The sequence below is a fragment of the Pseudonaja textilis genome, chromosome 6 (genome assembly GCF_049901715.1).
Source record: "Pseudonaja textilis isolate UNSWEBS1 chromosome 6, rPseTex1.2, whole genome shotgun sequence".
NCBI lineage: Eukaryota > Metazoa > Chordata > Lepidosauria > Squamata > Elapidae > Pseudonaja > Pseudonaja textilis.
In genome coordinates, this window is record NC_141995.1 from 37,355,995 (window position 1) to 37,375,987 (window position 19,993).

Consider the following 19,993-nt stretch of genomic DNA (forward strand, 5'->3'; position numbering starts at 1 on the left):
ACATCTCCCCCCCAAAAAGAAAAATCCTCAGATTATTATCTACTAAAATTAAGCAATGATTGGTTAATTTTGTTTTCTCCCTGTTTTAGATGTAGCTGAGTAATGGTTCAGTATTTTAGAAGTTTAAAAAAATTACAATCTGTATATTATCTGGAATATGCTACACTAAAAGCAGCAAGGAGATTAGAAATGTCTTTCTGGGATCCAAAATGGTATATGAAATATAGCTGGTACTTTAAAAGGAAGTTCCATAAATAAAGAGGCATCTCTGAAAATGACCTGTGTATCTAGAGTCATGGTTTTCCATTTACAGTATGACAGCTTCTGATGCAATAGGTTTCAACCAGACCCTCACAGCGCTGAAGGTTATATAAAGGGAATCTTCTACTTTTAGTTAAATATAAAGATTAGAACCCCACATTTGAGTTTAGATCATAATGTATCAATTAAAATATATGAAACATAGCATCCCATGCTGTATGCAGTTAGTCTCTTCTAGAGGACATTCTTTTGAAATGAAAACTCTTATCTGGTCAAATTCTGTTTTCCAGCTTGCTCCCTGTCACCTAACCTTTCTCTTCTTTCCTTACAAATTCTTTGTTATTTATCCAGAGAACATTGTGGGAGGAAATGTTAAAACTTTCTCAACATTGTTTTTCTGGTCTATTCAGCAACTCTACAGCTAAAGTATTAGGGCAAACATTTTAGGCATATGAAATGAACATTCCTTAAATGCTTGTAATGGCTTAAAGGATTAGATATGGGTATTCTAAGAATGGCACTCTGTTTATGACTTTCAGTAATAAAAAAAGATAATATCAACAGCCTACCCAAATACATAATTTAAACTTACTAATAAAATCAGTCATTATGAAGTGGTGGATTTAAATTTTACTTTATATGTTCTATAATTAAACTATTAGGAAAAATATTTGCTGTCTTAATTTTTGGGAATTTCCTAGGCAATGTGAAATGCCAGCCAGAAAAGCCTATTTGTTCCTGTTTTTTATTCAGCAGTCAGAATGTAAACTGCCTTTTCTCAAGGTAAAAATTTTAATACAGAGCCCCAAGTCTATATATTTTAATTGGAGTAATTTAACTTAAAATGCTTTAATTAAGCCACTGAAGTGTTTCTAGATTTAAAAATAACGACATAAAAGGACTGCTAATTATGTACTAATTAAGCTTCAATTGAGACTTGATCAAAGGACATTTGACTACAATTTGTAGGCTGGATATGTATGAAGAAATCAGTTTTGAAAATGGGACCACAAAAATTAACCTCTCCCCTCCCAAAATATTCTAGATTACTATGGACTTAGAAAAGCAGGCTCAGAGAACTCCATCCATCAGCAGCCCACTACATTCCTATTCAGCCCATGGGGGCACAGGCCTTTCCATTGCTTATAGCCCACTTGATTTCTTCTCCTGACTGCATAGAATTTCAGGCGCTTGCAAAATTCAGTTCCTTTGCTGGCTATCAGCTGGGAGCTTATATGCAAAACTCATTCTAAGCTTTTTGTTTTACTTTAGCATGAAATTCCATGGCATTTAAAGGACATTGTGCTTTACATTATTTGAATCTAATAAGTTGGTATTCAATAAGGTACAGTTAACAACCTATAGATTTATCTAAATAAATTATTTTTTTCAGATCATTAATTTCCTATCCTTCTATTTTTCTTTCTCCCAAACAGGAAATATTAGAAATGCTTTCAATATTGACCCAGTCTTGGGTAGTATCACTACTGAAAAAGAATTGGATGTCAGGATTCAGGATGAGTACACTTTGATGGTGAAGGCAACAGACAAAGGAATACCCCCTATGAATGAAGTCACAGCTGTGCACATTTCTGTCACAATCTCTGACAATGCATTGCCCAAGTTTTCCTCCCAAGAATATTCTGCAGAAATCAGTGAAAACAGCAACATTGGCAGCTTCATCATCATGGTTATTACATATAGCCAGTCATCTGTAGCCTATGAAATAAAAGAGGGTAACATAGGTGATGCCTTCACTATAAACTCACATTCTGGTGTTATCACTTCTCAGAAGATTCTTGATTTTGAAACCTTGCCTTTTTATAGTCTTATTGTTCAGGGAACTAATATGGCTGGCCAGTCCACTAACACCACTGTACTGGTGCACCTTCGAGATGAGAATGATAATGCACCAACTTTTATGCAATCAGAATACACAGGACTCATCAGTGAATCTGCTTCGATTAACAGTGTGGTTCTAACAGAGAGGAATATGCCATTGGTGATTCAAGCTACAGATGCTGACAAAGAATCAAATGCATTACTTGTCTATCAGATTGTTGAGCCATCTGCCCACAAATATTTTGCCATTGATTCTAGTACAGGAGCCATTCGTACAGTAATGACCTTGGATTATGAAGAAACCAATTTTTTTCATTTTTCTGTGCAAGTATATGATATGGGAATACCACACTTATCTGCAGAATATGCAGCTAATGTTACCATTTCAGTAATTGACATAAATGATTGCCCTCCAGTGTTCTCTAAAGACCTATATGAAGCAACTGTTCTAGTACCAACATACAAAGGAGTAAAAGTTATTACAGTAAATGCATATGATCCAGATTCAGAAGCCTTCTCACAACTCATGTATTCCATCATTGAAGGCAATATTGGAGAAAAATTTTCAATTGATTCCAAGACTGGGTGGATAACAGTACAAAATACAACTCAACTAAGAAGCCGATATGAATTGACAATCAGAGCATCAGATGGCAGGTTTGCAAGCACTACTTCTGTCAAAATTAATGTAAAAGAGAGCAAGGCAAATCAGCTGAAATTCACACGAAGTTCTTATAATGCTGTGGTCCAGGAAAATTCCACAGATGCAAGAACAGTAGCAGTCATCACTACTGTAGGAAATCAAATAAATGAACCTTTGTTCTATCAGATTCTAAACCCAGATAATCGTTTTAAAATCAGTTATACTTCTGGAGTCATTTCAACCACTGGAATACCATTTGACCGGGAGCAACAGGAATCATTTGATATTGTGGTAGAAGTGACTGCAGAACATAATCCATCCATCGTTGTACACCTTGTGGTGAAGGTCACTGTAGAAGACATAAACGATAATACCCCTGTCTTTGTCAATCTTCCATATTATGCCACTGTTAAAATAGATACTGAAGTTGGTGAAGTGATTCACTATGTCACTGCTGTAGACAATGATATTGGTAGAAATGGTGAAATAGAGTATTATTTCAAGGAACCCAGTGACCAGTTCCAAATAGATGAAACAGGTGAAATCACACTCAAGAAACAATTTGACCTAGACACATTAAACAAAGAGTATTGTCTTACTGTGATAGCCCAAGATAAAGGAAAACCAAGTTTATCTTCTGAAGTTACAGTTCCAATCACTGTGGTAAATAAAGCCATGCCAATATTTGAAAAAACTTTCTACAGTGCAGAGATACCAGAAAATATTCAACTCCATAGTCCAGTGGTTCATGTGCAAGCATATAGCCCAGAGGGACTGAAGATCTTTTACAGCATCACAGATGGTGATCCTTTTGATCAATTCAATATCAACTTCAACACTGGAGTTCTGAATGTTATTGCCCCCTTAGATTTTGAGGCCCATCCTGCTTACAAATTGAGCATCAGGGCAACTGATTCATTGACAGGAGCCCATGCTGAAGTGTTTGTGGATATAATAATTGAAGACATCAATGATAATCCTCCTGTCTTTACAGAGCAAACATATGCTGCCACAATTTCTGAGGCATCTATAATTGGAACATCTGTTGTACACGTCAGGGCAACTGATGCTGATTCTGGATTAAACAGGAAGATTTCTTACCACTTGGTAGGCAACATTAGCAAGAACAATGATTATTTTGTTATAGATAGCACAGGGCTCATTCTGACAGCAAGGAACTTAGATTTTGAACAAGCTCAACAACACATATTGTTGGTAAGAGCAATAGACAGTGGAATGCCTCCACAGAGCAGTGACATTGTTGTAACTGTTGATATAACAGACCTGAATGATAATCCACCAGTGTTCAATCAGCTGCTTTATAAATCTAATATCAGTGAATTGGCTCCCCATGGGCACTTTGTAACATGTGTAAAAGCCTCAGATCCAGACAGTTCAGATGCAGAAAAACTTGAATATTCCATATTAATGGAGAATGATAACATGCATTTTGTTATCCATAGCAAGACTGGGGTTATCACTCTTTCAAACATACATAGACAGACTCTGAAACCAGTTTATCATCTCAATATATCTGTCTCTGATGGAGTGTTCAGAAGTTCAGCCCAGGTACACATAAATGTAATCAGAGCCAACTTGCATACTCCTGTGTTCAGTCAGAATGAATATGAGGTGGAACTAGCTGAAAATGCTCCATTGCATACTCTGGTGACCGAAGTCAGAGCTACGGACAAAGATACTGGCAGCTATGGATCTGTAACATACCATATTATGAATGATTTTGCAAAGGACAGATTTTATACTAATGAGAGAGGGCAGTTATTTACCTTGGAAATACTTGATCGTGAAACTCAAGCTGAAAAGGTCATCTATATTAGATTCATGGCTAAAGATGCTGGGGGGAAAGTGGCATTCTGCAGCATCAATGTCATACTTACTGATGTTAATGATAATGCTCCTCTGTTCCGAGCAACTGAATATGAAGTCAGTATTGGGTCCGATGTTCCAAGAGGTACATCTATCATCAAAGTCTTGGCTTCCGATGCTGATGAAGGTTCCAATGCAGATATAACTTACACAATTGAAGCAGATTCAGAACATGTTCAGGAGAATTTAGAAATTGATCATTTGACTGGAATAATAACGACAAAAGAAAGCTTAATTGGGCTAGAAAACCAGTTTCTTACGTTTTTTGTTAGAGCAGTGGATGGTGGATCCCCACAAAAGGATTCTAGTGTCCCCCTCTATGTTAGAATACTCTCTCCTGAAATACGTTTGCCAAAATTTTCAGAACCATTTTATTCTTACATTCTTTCTGAAGATACTCCTATTGGGACTGAAATTGATATTATACGAGCAGAGCACACCCATACCTTGTTATACAGTCTTGTTAAAGGATATACACCTGAAAGAAATAAAGAGGATTATTTTGTGATAGACAAGCATAATGGAAGGCTAAAAGTTGAAAAAAGTTTGGATCATGAGGTAACTAAATGGTACCAGTTCTCAGTGCTTGCATATTTTATGAAGGAAAATTATAAAGTTGTCTCTTCCGTTGACATAAGTATTCAAATCAAAGATACAAATGATAATGTACCAATCTTTGAAGCCAATCCTTATGAAGCATACTTAGTAGAAAATATGCCAGCTGGTTCAAAAGTCATACAAGTAAAAGCAATGGACCAAGATTCTGGGAACAATGGACAAATTGTTTACAAGCTGGAGCCAACCCAGGATACTGAAATCCTAGAGTCTTTTGGCATAAATCTAGAAACTGGATGGATTACCACTCTAAGAGAGCTTGACCAGGAAAAGCAGGATAAATACCAAATTATTGTAGTGGCATCTGACCGTGCTGAAAAAATGCAGTTGTCCTCCACCACTGTTGTGGAAGTTTATGTAGCTGATGTGAACGACAGCCCTCCTCAATTTACTGCGGAGATTTATAAAGGAACAGTCAGTGAAGATGATCCAGTTGGAGGAGTAGTTGCTATAATAAGCACCACCGATGCTGATTCAGAATATTCTAATAGACAAGTCAACTATTTTATTACTGGTAAATATTTAGAAATCTATTTAGACAATTTTTGCTTTATATGTTTTGTATAATATAGCTTTCACCTTAAATAGATAGCTTTTTATTTATGAGATTCAGTGTCATGGAAGGAGGAATATTCATTGTTCCATAAGCTGTTTTATGGCAGTGGTCTTGAAATACAAGGTCAAAACCATGTGCTATTTTGATATAAGAAACATGGAACATTAAATTAAGCAGTCCTATATTTATTATTATTATTATTATTATTATTCCTATCCATGTTGTCGTTAAGTCATTGCACTTAATGTTTCTTTATCCATGCCTGTAATATTGGTAGTTTCAAGCCAGTAGAAAAATGTACAGTATGTTAAAATTATGTTAAGAAGCTAAGATTTTAATATGAGTATGCTGTGGAGAAAAAAAATAATGTAATGCAACCATCATGATAACTTCAGGTCTTCCGAATTCTTCCATTAATCTGAATCTGTTTGATAATTAACTAGCTATTGTTTATTCAACAAAGTTATATACCTGTGTTTCCATGAAAATAAGACTGGGTCTTATCTTCATTTGGACCCCAAAATAAGCACTAGGGCTTATTTTCAGGGGGTCTTTTTTCCCATGTACAGGAGGCACACTTCTGCGTGCTGATGACAGAGCAGGAGGCCACGCACACCAGTGCTGGCACCACTGTGAGGCAGGGGATTGGAGCTGGCCTATGTTTCCCACACCAGCTTACCACCTATTCCCTGACACCTTGCCTTGTCTTGCCTTGTGGCCACAACACACCATTCGGCCTCCTGCTCCATTGCAGTTGCATGGAAGCAGAAATGGGCCCGCAGCCATGTGGGCTCCTGCTCCACAGGAGCCTCTGCAAGACCAGTGTCATAGCATGGATGGCCTGGCTGTGGAGACCCTGAGGTAAGCCGGTGCAGGACACATGGGGTAGCTCCACCATCCCCCTCGTGTGGTGTACCGCAAGCAACCAGATGGAATGGGTAGCCAGCTTACTGTGCAGGCTCTTAAATAGGGTCTCAATGGTCCAAGCTCTGGATCTGGCCAACACAGAAGCACAACCTCTCTGGAACTGTGAAATAGAATCCAGGTTTATTCAGGGCCTGAGCCTCAGCACAAATTTAGTTCAGTTACAAGTGTAAGTCCATTGTAAAGTCAGCACTGGGAGCCACTGCTTCCCAGTGTCTTTTGTGGCAGAGTCCATGCCGTTCCTCCCTGGACAAGCCCCCAACCATTCAGCCTCAATCCAGAAGCTGACTGGCCCTCTTTAGCTGTCTTTGCAGCCAACGATCTGTCAGGGCTCTGATCCCCTTCCCCAGAAACCAGTTGTCCACCCCTGCCCAGCAACCAGTCTTCCAGGGCACCACTCTATAGGCTGCCACTGCTTTTTGAGCCACCGCCAACCAGCTGGTTGTCAAGGCCCTGGCATGCTGCCAATCAGCTGTTTCAAGCAGCCAAGACTGCCACTGCCATTCACTGTTAGTCGTTGTACTGCTGCTGGTGGTTGTCGTACCATTCCCTAATCCCCCTCCCAGGTATGGCAGACCCCAATAGGATTTGATATAAGGCTTATTTTGGGGGCTAGGGCTTATATTGGGAACAAATGTACAAACCACTCTAGGGCTTATTTTTGGGGAAACCAGTATATATAATTTTATTATGGGACAATTACTTGTATTGATTGTATGAGTTTCATTACTAAAAAAAATACCAGTGTTTCTGTCAAATAAGTATCTACAGTTCTGAACGTGTCTAGTTTACATTTAACAATGCTGATATTTTTTCCCAGCCAAAATTATTGCCAGTTTGTACACTATAAAGAAGCAGGCAATAGTTGAACCTTTAAAGTCTTTAACAATGTTTGAGCAACAATAGCTTACAAGTCTGCATATTTGTTTGCCCTGCCTATTTAGCAATATGTAAATAACTCTTGATTTTATGGGTTTTTTAAAAAATCCATCAAGTTCTCTTAGCCAATTAATACAACATAAAACAATATTAAAAACAGTAAGATAGAAAAGAATGGAATGCCTGGGAAAAGAGAAGACACCTTTGTTATATCAAATAATGTATAACAATTATTTGGGAAAATCTTTCATACTTCTAATAGACTAAAGTAGCATTTTTTAAACTTGGCTGGGAATTCTAAGAGTTGAAATCCACTTATATTAAAGTTTCCATGTTTAAAAAACACAAAAGCATTGGATACAGGTTTTACAGAGGTAATAGTGTTTGCATGCAAAACATGCTGAACCAGAATATAATTCTTATTGAAGCAGCATTGCATGTTTTCTCAAATATGCTATTACATCTTTTATTTAAAATTGTAGAGCTATACTCTAAATGTAATAAGGTTTATAATACGTTGTATTAATATGGGCTTGTTTTACTGTAATAATTTAAACTATTGATTTCCATGTATTGTACATATACCTTCATAGTGCCAGTTTATTTGCATAAAATATTGTATTTTTTATTAGCACTAGATCATTCTATGCTACATGTAGCATATTAGGGAGCAAGGGATATCCAGCATTTTCAGACTTGGGCGAGTACTTCAGCATCTTCCCATGTCATGTTTAGAATTTTTGAGTTTTTGGATATATTCATTATATATATATATATATATATATTTCATTATTTTCATGGCATAAGCATATATTCTCTTGTTGATTATTTAGGAGGTGATCCATTGGAACAGTTTGCTGTAGAAAATATACAGAATGAATGGAAAGTTTATGTCAAAAAGCAATTGGACAGAGAAGTAAAAGATAATTACCTTCTAAATATCACAGCTACAGATGGGATGTTTGCTGCCAAAGCAGTGGTAGAAGTGAAAGTCCTTGATTCCAATGACAATAGCCCAGTTTGTGAAAAGGTATTTTCGATAGATGTTTATTTCTAGCTTGAAAACATGTTACCATCTAAATAACAAGAATGCTAATGTTCAAACTGAATAATTATTTTGGGAAGAGAAAATTATCAAATCCCAGAAACATTTTTAGTCAGTATATCTGCTAACCTAATTTAGGTTAAGGAAGTTAACCTAAGGAAGTTAATCATATATTATTCAGGAAACTATTAAAAGACCTGTTTATTATCCTAGGCTTTAGGGCAGAGTGGTGATGGCTATGCCCTGTTGGGTTAAAGTGGGGTGGGAGGCTTGGTTTATCTATTTGGCATCAGGCTATTTATAATTTTTTAAAGCTTTGAAACTATTCAGAATATTGAAACACATGCATAGTACACAAAAAGGACATGTGTGTGAGAGAGAGAGAATGTATGTATGTATATGTGTGTGTGTATATACACACACACACACACACACACACACACACATGGATCTTCGGTTATTCGGGTTTTCTCCCGCGTAAAATTGGAAGTATCTAGGCGACGTTTCGATGAAGTCTCGTTCATCATCTTCAGGCTTGTGTCTTTGGCTTTGTGCTTCTCGGAGTAATGTGAGCTTGCAGCTGCTTCTTTCTTTTAACTGCTAGTGGGGGTGTGACTTGATTGGGTAGGGGCTTGGCTGTGTTCTGATTGGGTGGGGGTATGTTCTCATTGTGTTCCTCAGCAACTAAGACTAACCTGAGCACAACCAAGCCCCCACCTGAACAGAACACACCCCCAGCCAATCAGAACACAGTCAACCCCCCCAACCAATCAGAACACAGCCAAACCCCCAACCAATGAGAAAAAACATAAGAAAACATATATATTCCATTGTTATGTTTTCAATTTTGAGGGCACTGGTTGCCTGTACTCCATTTTTCAACATTAAAACTATATGTGGCTTCATATGTACTTGATTTTATTCTCCCTTTTTGTTTCCTTTTTCTGGTGATTCTCTTTCTGCTGTTCCTTTTGTGATTTGATGCCAAATTTTGTTGACAATAACTCGATTAGTGGGATGGCACCAAAACATTTGTGGATGATGTTTAGTCCATGGGACTTGTGTTACCTATATTCTATTTTAATGCTCAGCTAATAACAAATACACTGCTTGACATTCATTATTCCATGAATCAGAAGAACAGTGAGGAACTCTAGAAAGTAGAACATGTAAGAGTAACTTTTAAATCTTTTTATACTTTGTCTCTCACATTTTCAAATCTTGTAATATCTGATCTAAATGATGACATGTCTTTTAGTCCACTTCTTAAATCCTTGATGTATTTTTTACTCACGGTTATTTTACAAATGTTTTTAGGCCTGGTATACAGACACTGTTCCAGAAGATTCTCCACCGGGCAAATTTATCATGCAAGTCATGGCCACAGATGCAGATATCCGTTCCAATGCAGAAATAACTTATACATTATATGGTGCAGGAGCAGAAGAATTCAGACTCAGTTCAGACACAGGTAGTATTTAAAGGTTATAAACTTTTATTGAAACCTCAGCCCTTCCTTACTATTAATAGGTGTTTGCATAGTTGGTTTTCTGCTGATTTAGGCAAGAGAAGGCCACCATGAACAAAGCTCCTCATTAGTTTGGCAGAACAGCAGTTATAGAGCATGATTCTTCTACCAATTTGTAGCTACCAAAGACTGTCTAAAGTTGACACCTAGAAATGCTACAGTGAGTTTTGGAATCACTAATACTTACCTGTGCTCCCAAATAAGTTTAGTTTGAGTCTGTCAATTACCTTGGTTAGGATTACTATAACTAAAATAATGAATATAAAATCTACCTAGCAGAAAAGCCTGATTAACGGTTGAAATCAAAGGACAGATAAATGGATAGGTTTCTCAACGGAAGGAAGTAAAAATCTTCTGCAAAGATTTTGTTGGTCTTTCTGCTTCTTAAAAGTTGTAAATGTTTTGACAATTAGTAAACAGCGAGAACCGGTTTGTGAATGGTACTGAACTATTTGGTATGGTAATAACTACATGTCATTTTGTAGAGATTCAGAGGGTCTCTTTAATCTGGTCAATGATAGTTCAAAGTATGCACTTAGTTCTTAACATCATGTGGTTCCATTCCTTTATTTTCATTGCTTTTTTTGTAGGTGAACTGAAAACATTAGCAACACTTGATCGTGAGCAAAAATCTGTATATTCCCTCATGGTGAAGGCTTCAGATGCAGGAGGAAGATTTTGTCAATCTAATATTATTCTAAATATAGAAGATATAAATGATAATCCACCAGAGTTTACAGCAGAAACCTATTCCATCACAGTGTTTGAAAACACTGAATTGAGCACTTTGCTGACAAGAGTTCATGCTACTGATGCAGATGCAGGTATGAGTTATAGAATAATTATTTCTAAAAAAAACCCTATTTATGCAGTTGTTTATTAATTATATTTCATAAGTCTTTTTATGATGCAATCTATAACTTGTAGATGTGGCTGAGCATAATCTTATCACAACTCACAGCTCCTGTGCATGGATTACTACTAGCTACTGCTTCCAGCTGGCAGCCAGTACCTATGTGATTATGAAGTCTTTCTTACCTTAGGTCAAGTTTTATTATCCAGAATCTTCTGGGCTATGGAAAAACTGACTGCTTAGAAGACAATCATTACAAGAATATAAATGTAGGTTTTGTGGTTATGGATGAATAACATATAATTTAACTAGAGCCATGGGCAATCAATCCATTTAGACTAAATTCTGTGGATCAATATGCATATATTGAACTTACGCATGCATTTTGAAAAAAATAGGGTAACTTGTGTAAACATTTCTACTGTTTGTACACTAGCAAAAAGCTATGTAGTAGAATTTGAAAGTGACAGTTGTCATTATTTTCTGCATCAATCAAAGAGATTCATTTGAAAATACTAGAGACTTAATTTGCTATTTCTTTTTTAATTGTAGGTTTAAATCAGAAGATTCATTATTCTCTGCTAGAACATGCAGATGGGCAGTTTTCCATTGACGAATTCTCTGGGATTCTTAAATTGGAAAAGCCCTTAGACCGGGAGTTACAAGCAGTATATAATTTATTATTGAAAGCTGAAGATGAAGGTTCACCAAAGAAGCTGTCTTCTACTGCTACACTGATGGTTTCTGTTCTGGATATAAATGACAATCCTCCTGTCTTTGAATATAAAGAATACAGTGCAACCGTCTCAGAAGATGCCATAGTTGGAATGGAAATTCTTCAGGTCTATGCTGCTAGTCGGGATATTGAAGCCAATGCTGAAATCACCTACTCCATAGTGAGTGGAAATGAACATGGAAGATTCAGTATTGATTCAAAAACAGGTAATTGTTCATGTAACTACTAATAAATAAGGAAAAATTACTAGCTTTAACATTGCATAGAGGGCTGCAAATATGTGTGCATTTTAAACATTTCTATAATGTGTTATGTTAACACAATATTTCATTTAACGAGATAGAAAAATTAAAGGTAAAAGTCCTGGGCAAATTATTGCTCTTAAATTGTTTGCTTTTTTTAAAAGCTTTTTTCTGACATCCACTCAAAATAATGGCTCAGTTTTAGGTGATGCAGTGCTGCCACATTCCATTTGAAAATAATGAGTCCAGAATCATCTAATTTAGTGGGGGTGAGAATGATACACACTCTCACTTTATTTGTCAGTTAGGTAGCATTATGTTATTTCAGTGATTTTCAATCCTACACTGGTTATATGAAAAGATGTCAAAAATAGATTGCTGTATAATTGAATACAGATAAGTCCTCATTTAACAACCTAATTGGGACAGGCAACTTAATTGCTAAGCGAAGTGTTCGCTACATGGAAAATTATATGACTGCAACTATGTTGGAAAGAGACAAGACTAGACAGTTCCACACCAGCTTTTTTTGCCTCCTAAGCACCCTTTATTCCTACCCTTTGGAAAACTTGAATGCCTGTTTAATATCTTGTACACATCGTAAGCCATGTGATTGTTCTGACAGGCTATGACAGACTGTATCTGTTTATTCTTTTGCAACTCCTTTTCCAGTATTTCCACTATGCAAAAAAGATGGCAGAGAAAGGGATTGCAAGAGAATAGGTTGTTTTCCCTTCTGTATATTGAAAGTGATGTAATTATGCCAGCAACCCAGAACTGGGAGCTACAGGCACACTACACAAACAGCTTACAGTAGTGTCTTGAAATTCCTCTCCAATATCTACTTTGCAAGGAGTGGAGATAGAAAAAAGCAATCTCCTTTTCCTGACACTTTCCTGCTGCCAAAAAAGCAGAAGATCAGGCACAGGAAATACATACTGACTCTAAGGTGCTTTTTCTGGAAGCAACTGGACTTCTTGTTTTTCTTTAAAGATGTTTTGCTTGTCATCCAAGAAGCTTCTTCAGCTCTGACAGGATAGTGAGGAACGGAAAGAGTTATATTCCTGGCAGACAGCTCATTTGCATTTTTTAAAGCAGGGGTGTCAAACCCAAGGTCCACAGGACAGATCTGGCCCACAACGTGATTAGATCTGGCCTGCAGAACCATCCTGGAAACAGTGAAGGACTAGCCCGCAGTGCCTCGGCCGTCCAAGGCCAACCAAGAGGTGATCAACCTGGCAGCTATCTGGGTCAGAACATCGATCTGCAAGGCTTGCCTAGAGCAGTGGTCGCCAACCAGCGGGCTGGGGACCACTGGTAGTCCGTGAGAAAATTTTGATGGTCCACAAAGAAATGTCCCCCCCCAAAGCAATTAATCCAGGCTGTGCAGGAACACAAGGGCCCACATGGCCTACCCACCTGCTGGCCCTCACCTTTCAGCCAAATGAAAACCTTACCTTGAGTAGAGCCACACAACCTGGAACTGGAAGGTAAGACCAACAGCTGGGGAGGGAAATCCGCCCCAGGGTGGCTTGCTGACTTTGGTGGGAAAGTCAGTCCCATATTCCAGAACTGCAGTAGTCACAGGACTGGCCTTTTGGCCCTTTGCAGCTCTGGAATATGGGACTGGCTTTCCCACCAATACCAGCAAGCCACTGTCAGTTAAAATTCATATTAGTGGTCTGCGGAATTTAAAATTATGAGTTTGGTGGTCCCTGGGGTCCAGAAAGATTGGAAACCCCTGGCCTAGAGTTCCACTGGCAAAGTTGGTCTGGGTTTCACAATCTGGATGCCTTGCCAGAGCATCACCCTGTGCTCTGAAGCATTGCTTGGCCATGGACATCGTGAGCGACCCATTGCATCTGGAGGGTGCCACGGGCAGAGATGAGTTTGGGGCGAGACTGCAGCCTTGCAGTCTGGTGAAGGAGCCTCTGAGCACATGCAGAGCACCCTTCGCTTGCGCCTGGGCAGTTGCGTTCCAATGGGGGAATGGTCCCAGTGAAAGGGAAGCCTCATGGATTATGAGATCAGGCCAACAAGCGGGGCAAGGAGGTTATGGTATGGGCGCCAGAATTCTACAACCAGGTGGTGGCCATCCACGCTGGAATGGAGTCAACCTTAGATCTGACTCAAGAGGCCGTCCTGTTGCCCCCTGTCTTTGAAGCACTGTGTTCAGGTCATGGTTTTGACTGAGATTTTTTACAGACTTTTAGCAATACAATTTGGGATGAACACCCTTTGAATGGTGTAGGAGTAGGAATGGATTTCCAGAGAAAAAAATTGCAGACTACAGGTACCAGGAGCACTACTCGGGTGACTCTGAGGACACAGATAAGCCTCCAAGTGCTTCAACAATCCTCTAAAAGGATGCAAATGACCAGCTGTCTGCAAGGAATATAATATAAATGTAAATTAGTCATAAAGCTGTTCAGTATCATCAAAAGTTCTTTCAGTGTCCTCTGTAATTTTTTTAAATGAAGGGGTCGTGAGACAAAAAAAATATTTTTAAGAAATATTCCTCCTTTAATAATCTAGAATAGCCCAGTTCTCCTTTCACCCCCAGTGAGGCCACCAAGCCGCAAAGGTTGGGGACTGCTGATGTAGGAAAGAAAAAAAAATCATAAACTAAACAAATGAATATAACAAATTGCTTGAAAATCCTTTTCTACATATGTGAATAAAAATTCAAATATAGGAACACACACAAATGCACACTTTAAAAAAAATCAATCAGGCATTACTATATTGTTTTTAATACTACAATAATAATTTTATATGATTATTCTGTGGGCTACATCCAAAGCTTGAAAAATCTGTTGTAGTACTTGATATATTGATAGATTCTATTGATAGCAACTTAATAGTTAGGAAACAGAAAAAATATCATTATATTAATAGGCTGGTGAATAACTTCAAAATATATTGAAGAAGCCACAACTCACAAGTTATATTTCCAGCAATAAAAGAATTGTAACCAACTTCTTTGAGGTGTGAAATAAGATTTTATGTTAGGTTAATTTCATTTTAAATTAACAAAAGATTACCTCAAAGCTTTCAAGCAACTTTTCATTTGTTTAAAAAGAGGAGCACATACATAATTATCACCAATTTATATCCAGCTCGTAATGCCAGCATGACAACACATAAGACAATACAATTACACAAATGTTGCTATTATATAGTTACATTCTAATATCTTCAAGTGCATAAGTTGGAAACATTTTGTGACATTTCACAGTTGCTCTCTTGGACTTACTGTATGGACACTTATGCACACCTTATATTTAGAGATTGGGAATAGATTTGATTGCACGGAGTGAAAGATTAAAATCCTGTTACAAAAACAGTCTTTAAGAAGTCATAGAGGCAACAGATTTGAGGAATTGCAGATCAACAACTTTCAAAGGATTATCATTGATTACCCACTGTTGCTTTGATTGCTATTAACATTTATTTATTACTGATGCATGGTTTTTTGGCAGAAGTGTATCATAGAAATAATACTTTTGGACATAGTATGAACATGATCAGCCATAAAAGCCATTATTTATTATCATCTCTTTCCCATGTTACAAAGAAGAGACATTTAAAGCTTCAAACCAGTTACTAAATCTGAATTTATGAAACAATTTGAAATTTATCATTATCATTTTATTTGCTTTAACTATTATGTCACTTTCTAATTTCTAGGTGGAATTTTTATTATTGGAAACCTTGATTATGAAATTTTGTCTGAGCATTTTCTGATGGTAGAAGCCACGGATGGAGGAACACCTTCACTAAGTGATGTTGTAACAGTGAATATAAACATAACTGATATCAATGATAATACTCCAGCATTCAGTCAAGACACTTACACTGCAGTAATCAGTGAAGATGCTGAGGTTGAACAATCAATCATCACAGTATGTACCTCCATCTCCAGCTTTCCTGAGATAGTCCTTTGTGACTCTTGCATTTTAGAAAAACAAAAATTATGCTTAAAAAGCACTGCACGAGAGAATAATACTGTTCTATACTTGCTGATTTTTCTGAAATATTATTTTAAATTGAGGATACAGAATACTATAATGCCCTGAATATTGATTCTATAATAGGATTGAATTTATAATTAAAGATAGATTGGTTTAGAAAATATTTATCTGAAAAGTTAAATTATTTGAAAGAAAATCACTGTCTACTTGGTTTGGTTTTAATGGAGAAATATGTCTCTTAGATTCTTGCAGCTGATGCTGATGGGCCTTTGAACAACCACATTCAATATTCTATTATAGATGGCAACCAAGGAAATCCTTTCACAATTGATCACGCCTTGGGGGAAATTAAAGTGGCTAAACCTCTTGACAGAGAGAAGGTAGGATCGTACGTTATAAGATTATGTCTGTAATGATTTTAACAGTATTTCTAGATATTATCTATTAAGAATTTTACAAGTAATTTCACCCCCTCATTTTGTCCTAATATTGCTTAGTCTTCAAATCCAAAATCCTCAATTCAGTTTTCTTTTTTTAGCAAAAAGTCCATATAAAGCTTCCATTCTGTCAAAAAAATAGAAAAACTAAATTTAGTAGTTCCTATAATTTGACTCCATTAAAATCATAAAATGATTTTTTTTTCTGAACCTAAGAAAGAGACACCAAGGTTGCAGGTAGCTAGTCTCCATGTGAACTGGTTGTCCACTTCTTCAAAGATTTTCTGAATGTTGAGAGAATGGGGATCAAACTTGTTTTCTAAGAAGGTACAAGCAACTTTAAAATGGGGGGCTTTCTCTGGACTTCCAGAGGAGAAATGGCGAAGTGAAGTCGACTTTGCAAAAATGAAGTAAATAGCCAGGGCATAATCCAAGGAACTGGTGAATTTGGAACCTGTCCAGGAAAGGAGAGGGTTGCTGCTATTCCTAAAGTTTGGAATATTCTGGCTGTCGTTTCCGACGCCCCTTTTGTGTATGGTAAGGTTAGGTTTTGCGAGGTGGTTGGCTGTGTGATGTGTTGTGGTTTGGGTACTGTGTATCAGAATATGGATCCACAAACACTGGCTGGCAGTCAAATGCCATGATCCCAAATCCTTAATTTATACCCACACCTACACAAAACAGCTCCAGCAAACATATTTGCCACTATTGCAAATAAAATAGCTATGTAGTTTGGTGAAGAGAGAGGGAGAAAGAAAGGGAAAGATGAAAAAAGAAACGGCTTTCTTTGACGTGCCAAATAGGGGACCTGTTAAATAGAGAACATCTTCTCCTGCTTACTGTAATGATTAGGCTACTTTATAACAGTAGAGATTGTCTTTCATATAGTTGATTCTTAAGCAATTTAGAGATTTAACAGTTAATCCAAGAAGTTGAAATTGCACTTAGTAAACATTTACCAATAAGCACATATACTTTAATACAAGCAACTGAGGCTTATACAAGTTGCATCATCACTGCTAGGTTTTGTGTTAATTGCACTGAAGTAGTCAAAATAGATTAATAGTGTAGATGGCCTATGGCAAGCGTACTATAGGTGGCACGCAGAGCCATTTGTGTGGACATGCAAACCCCAGCCAAACTTACCTGCACTGCACATGCGTGCGCCTCCCAGCTGATTTTCAGCCCATTTGAGACAGTTTTCGGCCTCCCAGAGGCTCGAGGGAAGCCTCTTCAACCTTTGGAGGCCGAAAACGGGCCTGTTCAGCTGAAAAACGATCCTGTTCAGTCTTTCCGGAAAGCCCGTTTTTCGGCCTCTAAAGGCTGCAGAGGGTTCCCTCGAGCCTCCGGGAGAACAAAAAAGGCCTCAAATGGGCCGAATATCAGCTGGGAGATGTGCACATGTGCAGGGGGAGCACATTGGATCGTGGGTGCTGGCATGCGCATGCTTTCAACACCCCACAACAAAAAGGTTCACCATCACTGGTGTAGAGGTTCGTAGCATATTACTAAAACTGATATATAGAGCACAGGCCAGTGTATATGAATTGGCCCTATTGGCCCAATTTTTGTATTGGCAAAAATTGTTTCTTGGAAAGAGAACAAGATTACATTTTAGTTATGTTGTTTGTTGTACATAGTTGTACAACATAGTACTGTAATGGATATCCAAATCATTGTGTAAAGCATCTAGCATTGTTTATTGTCCAGATGCTGTGTTATTCATTTACATGTGTATAAAATTTATTAATGCAAAATGTGGAGAATATGTACTTTTTATAGTTCAAAAGAATAGAGCCTAATTGTGTTAATATTTTTCTGTCTTTCACTCTGAAGATTTCAGGTTACACTTTGACAGTTCAAGCATCAGACAATGGATACCCGCCAAGAAGTAATACAACTACAGTAAATATTGATGTATCTGATATAAATGATAATCCACCCTTATTTTCAAAGGGGAATTATAGCATTATTATTCAGGTAATTCATACATATTATATTCCAGCATTTGATGTATTTTGTTTGTTTTCTATGCTATTGGAAAGCTTAGAGGATTGTAAAACATTTATATAAATTCTCAGTGAGACTTGATCAATTCCAGAGTCTTCGTTTAGATAATGATATCTTTTGAATGTGTATGGATTTTGAGAGTTGATAAAGAATCCCTGATAATGCTAACAAATTAAGAATTCCCCTTCCCTGTATGACCTAAGAAAAGAAGACAGTCCGTTTTTAAGGAGATCCATATTGACAACTTCGCTGCTTTTATTTCCTTCAAAAATGTATGTAGGACAAAGGGGAGAATGTTTTGATTTTCATAGATATTTATTGCTATGTTACTAGTTTTAGGTTGATAATTTATGTAAGTTCATCTTGCAAATGGAAAGTGTATTTCTTATTGGACAGATAAGTAGAGCAGAATTCACAGATTTAGTTTTGCCAACGTGAGAAATGCAGGTCTTCTATTGTTTTCTACCAAGAGAAACAAATCATAGTATAATTGAAAGGGAAAGGAACTATCATAGCTCAATGAACTGATTTTTCTGATTCAATAAGTCACTGGAAATCAGTGATTATCCAAAAAGTGATGCTAAATGTTAATTGATTATATATTCATACTCAAAATGTATTTGTTAAGCCTTTGTTGCTACTCTTAAGTACAGAGCAACTAGACAAGAAATAAATTTTACAACATCATCTGAAAGCTGGTTTTAATATTTGAATTTGCAATTCTCAAAAAGTCAGCAAAGGAGACTTTTACTGTTAGTAATTGACAGATTTCTTTTAAAAACACAAACCCAAGCTTATAAAAAACAAAAACCAGGGATACACCTAATATAGTTGTTGAACAAGAAAACAATGTTTAATACACTTAAATTAGCAATATCAAATTTATCCTCTTGCAAATATACAATAAAGCTGACCATGGGGGCTTTATTAAGGGATGAAAAATATTCTCATTTCCCTTTATTTGTAGCTAAAAATCCTCATTCAGATGCTTGCTTTGTGATAATAGTGCATTTATTTGTATAGTCTCAAAAATAATAATATAGTCATTATAAATATGTCCTGTCTGAAATCTTTAATTTCACTCTTAACAGAATTTACTAGCTAAGCCTACTTACTTTTGGCATGTTGATTGTCAGACAAGAATTGATGGTTGGAATCCTAGCTGGATTGCATCGTAAAATACATGAACCAAACAAAGGATAGGAAACAGTAAGCTTAGCTCTCCTTTAACTGCATAGGAAGTAAAGTGACAGAAAGATTTATTTCAGAGGATTTATTTCACAGAGGGTTATGACACAGACAGGAAGTAATCCTGGATGTTTTGTTGCTGAGACTTTTGTACTTTAGGATTGTCCTAATAGCTAAATACATTTCATCTAATCCAGCATCCTACTTCAACAGTGGTCATTTCAGAAAAATAAAAATAAAGAACTAGAAGTCTTTTAGAAGCAAAACACGGTATATTCTGTTCTTCCAAGTTGAAGGTTAGGTTATATTAAGCAAATACATCAGTTAGGTGATATTATATTAAGGGTAAGAGGGAGCTAGGAAACCTGAGTTC

The 19,993-nt window shown here is 37.0% G+C and overlaps 1 protein-coding gene across 6 annotated transcripts in view; it reads left to right on the forward strand.

The window, feature by feature from the left end:
• Positions 1-19,993, forward strand: part of FAT1 (FAT atypical cadherin 1) — a 119,396-nt gene that overhangs the window by 75,176 nt on the left and 24,227 nt on the right. For all 6 annotated transcript variants that reach the window (XR_015744137.1, XM_087936266.1, XM_087936267.1 and 3 more), the window contains exons 10-17: positions 1,698-5,762; positions 8,441-8,637; positions 9,970-10,123; positions 10,771-11,004; positions 11,586-11,975; positions 15,702-15,916; positions 16,228-16,365; positions 18,259-18,402. Coding sequence is in view for 5 of the 6 variants with exons in the window: in XM_087936266.1 (XP_087792392.1) it covers positions 1,698-5,762; positions 8,441-8,637; positions 9,970-10,123; positions 10,771-11,004; positions 11,586-11,975; positions 15,702-15,916; positions 16,228-16,365; positions 18,259-18,402 (5,537 nt within the window). In the remaining variant the exon portion in view is untranslated. The remainder of the gene's footprint in view (positions 1-1,697; positions 5,763-8,440; positions 8,638-9,969; positions 10,124-10,770; positions 11,005-11,585; positions 11,976-15,701; positions 15,917-16,227; positions 16,366-18,258; positions 18,403-19,993) is intronic.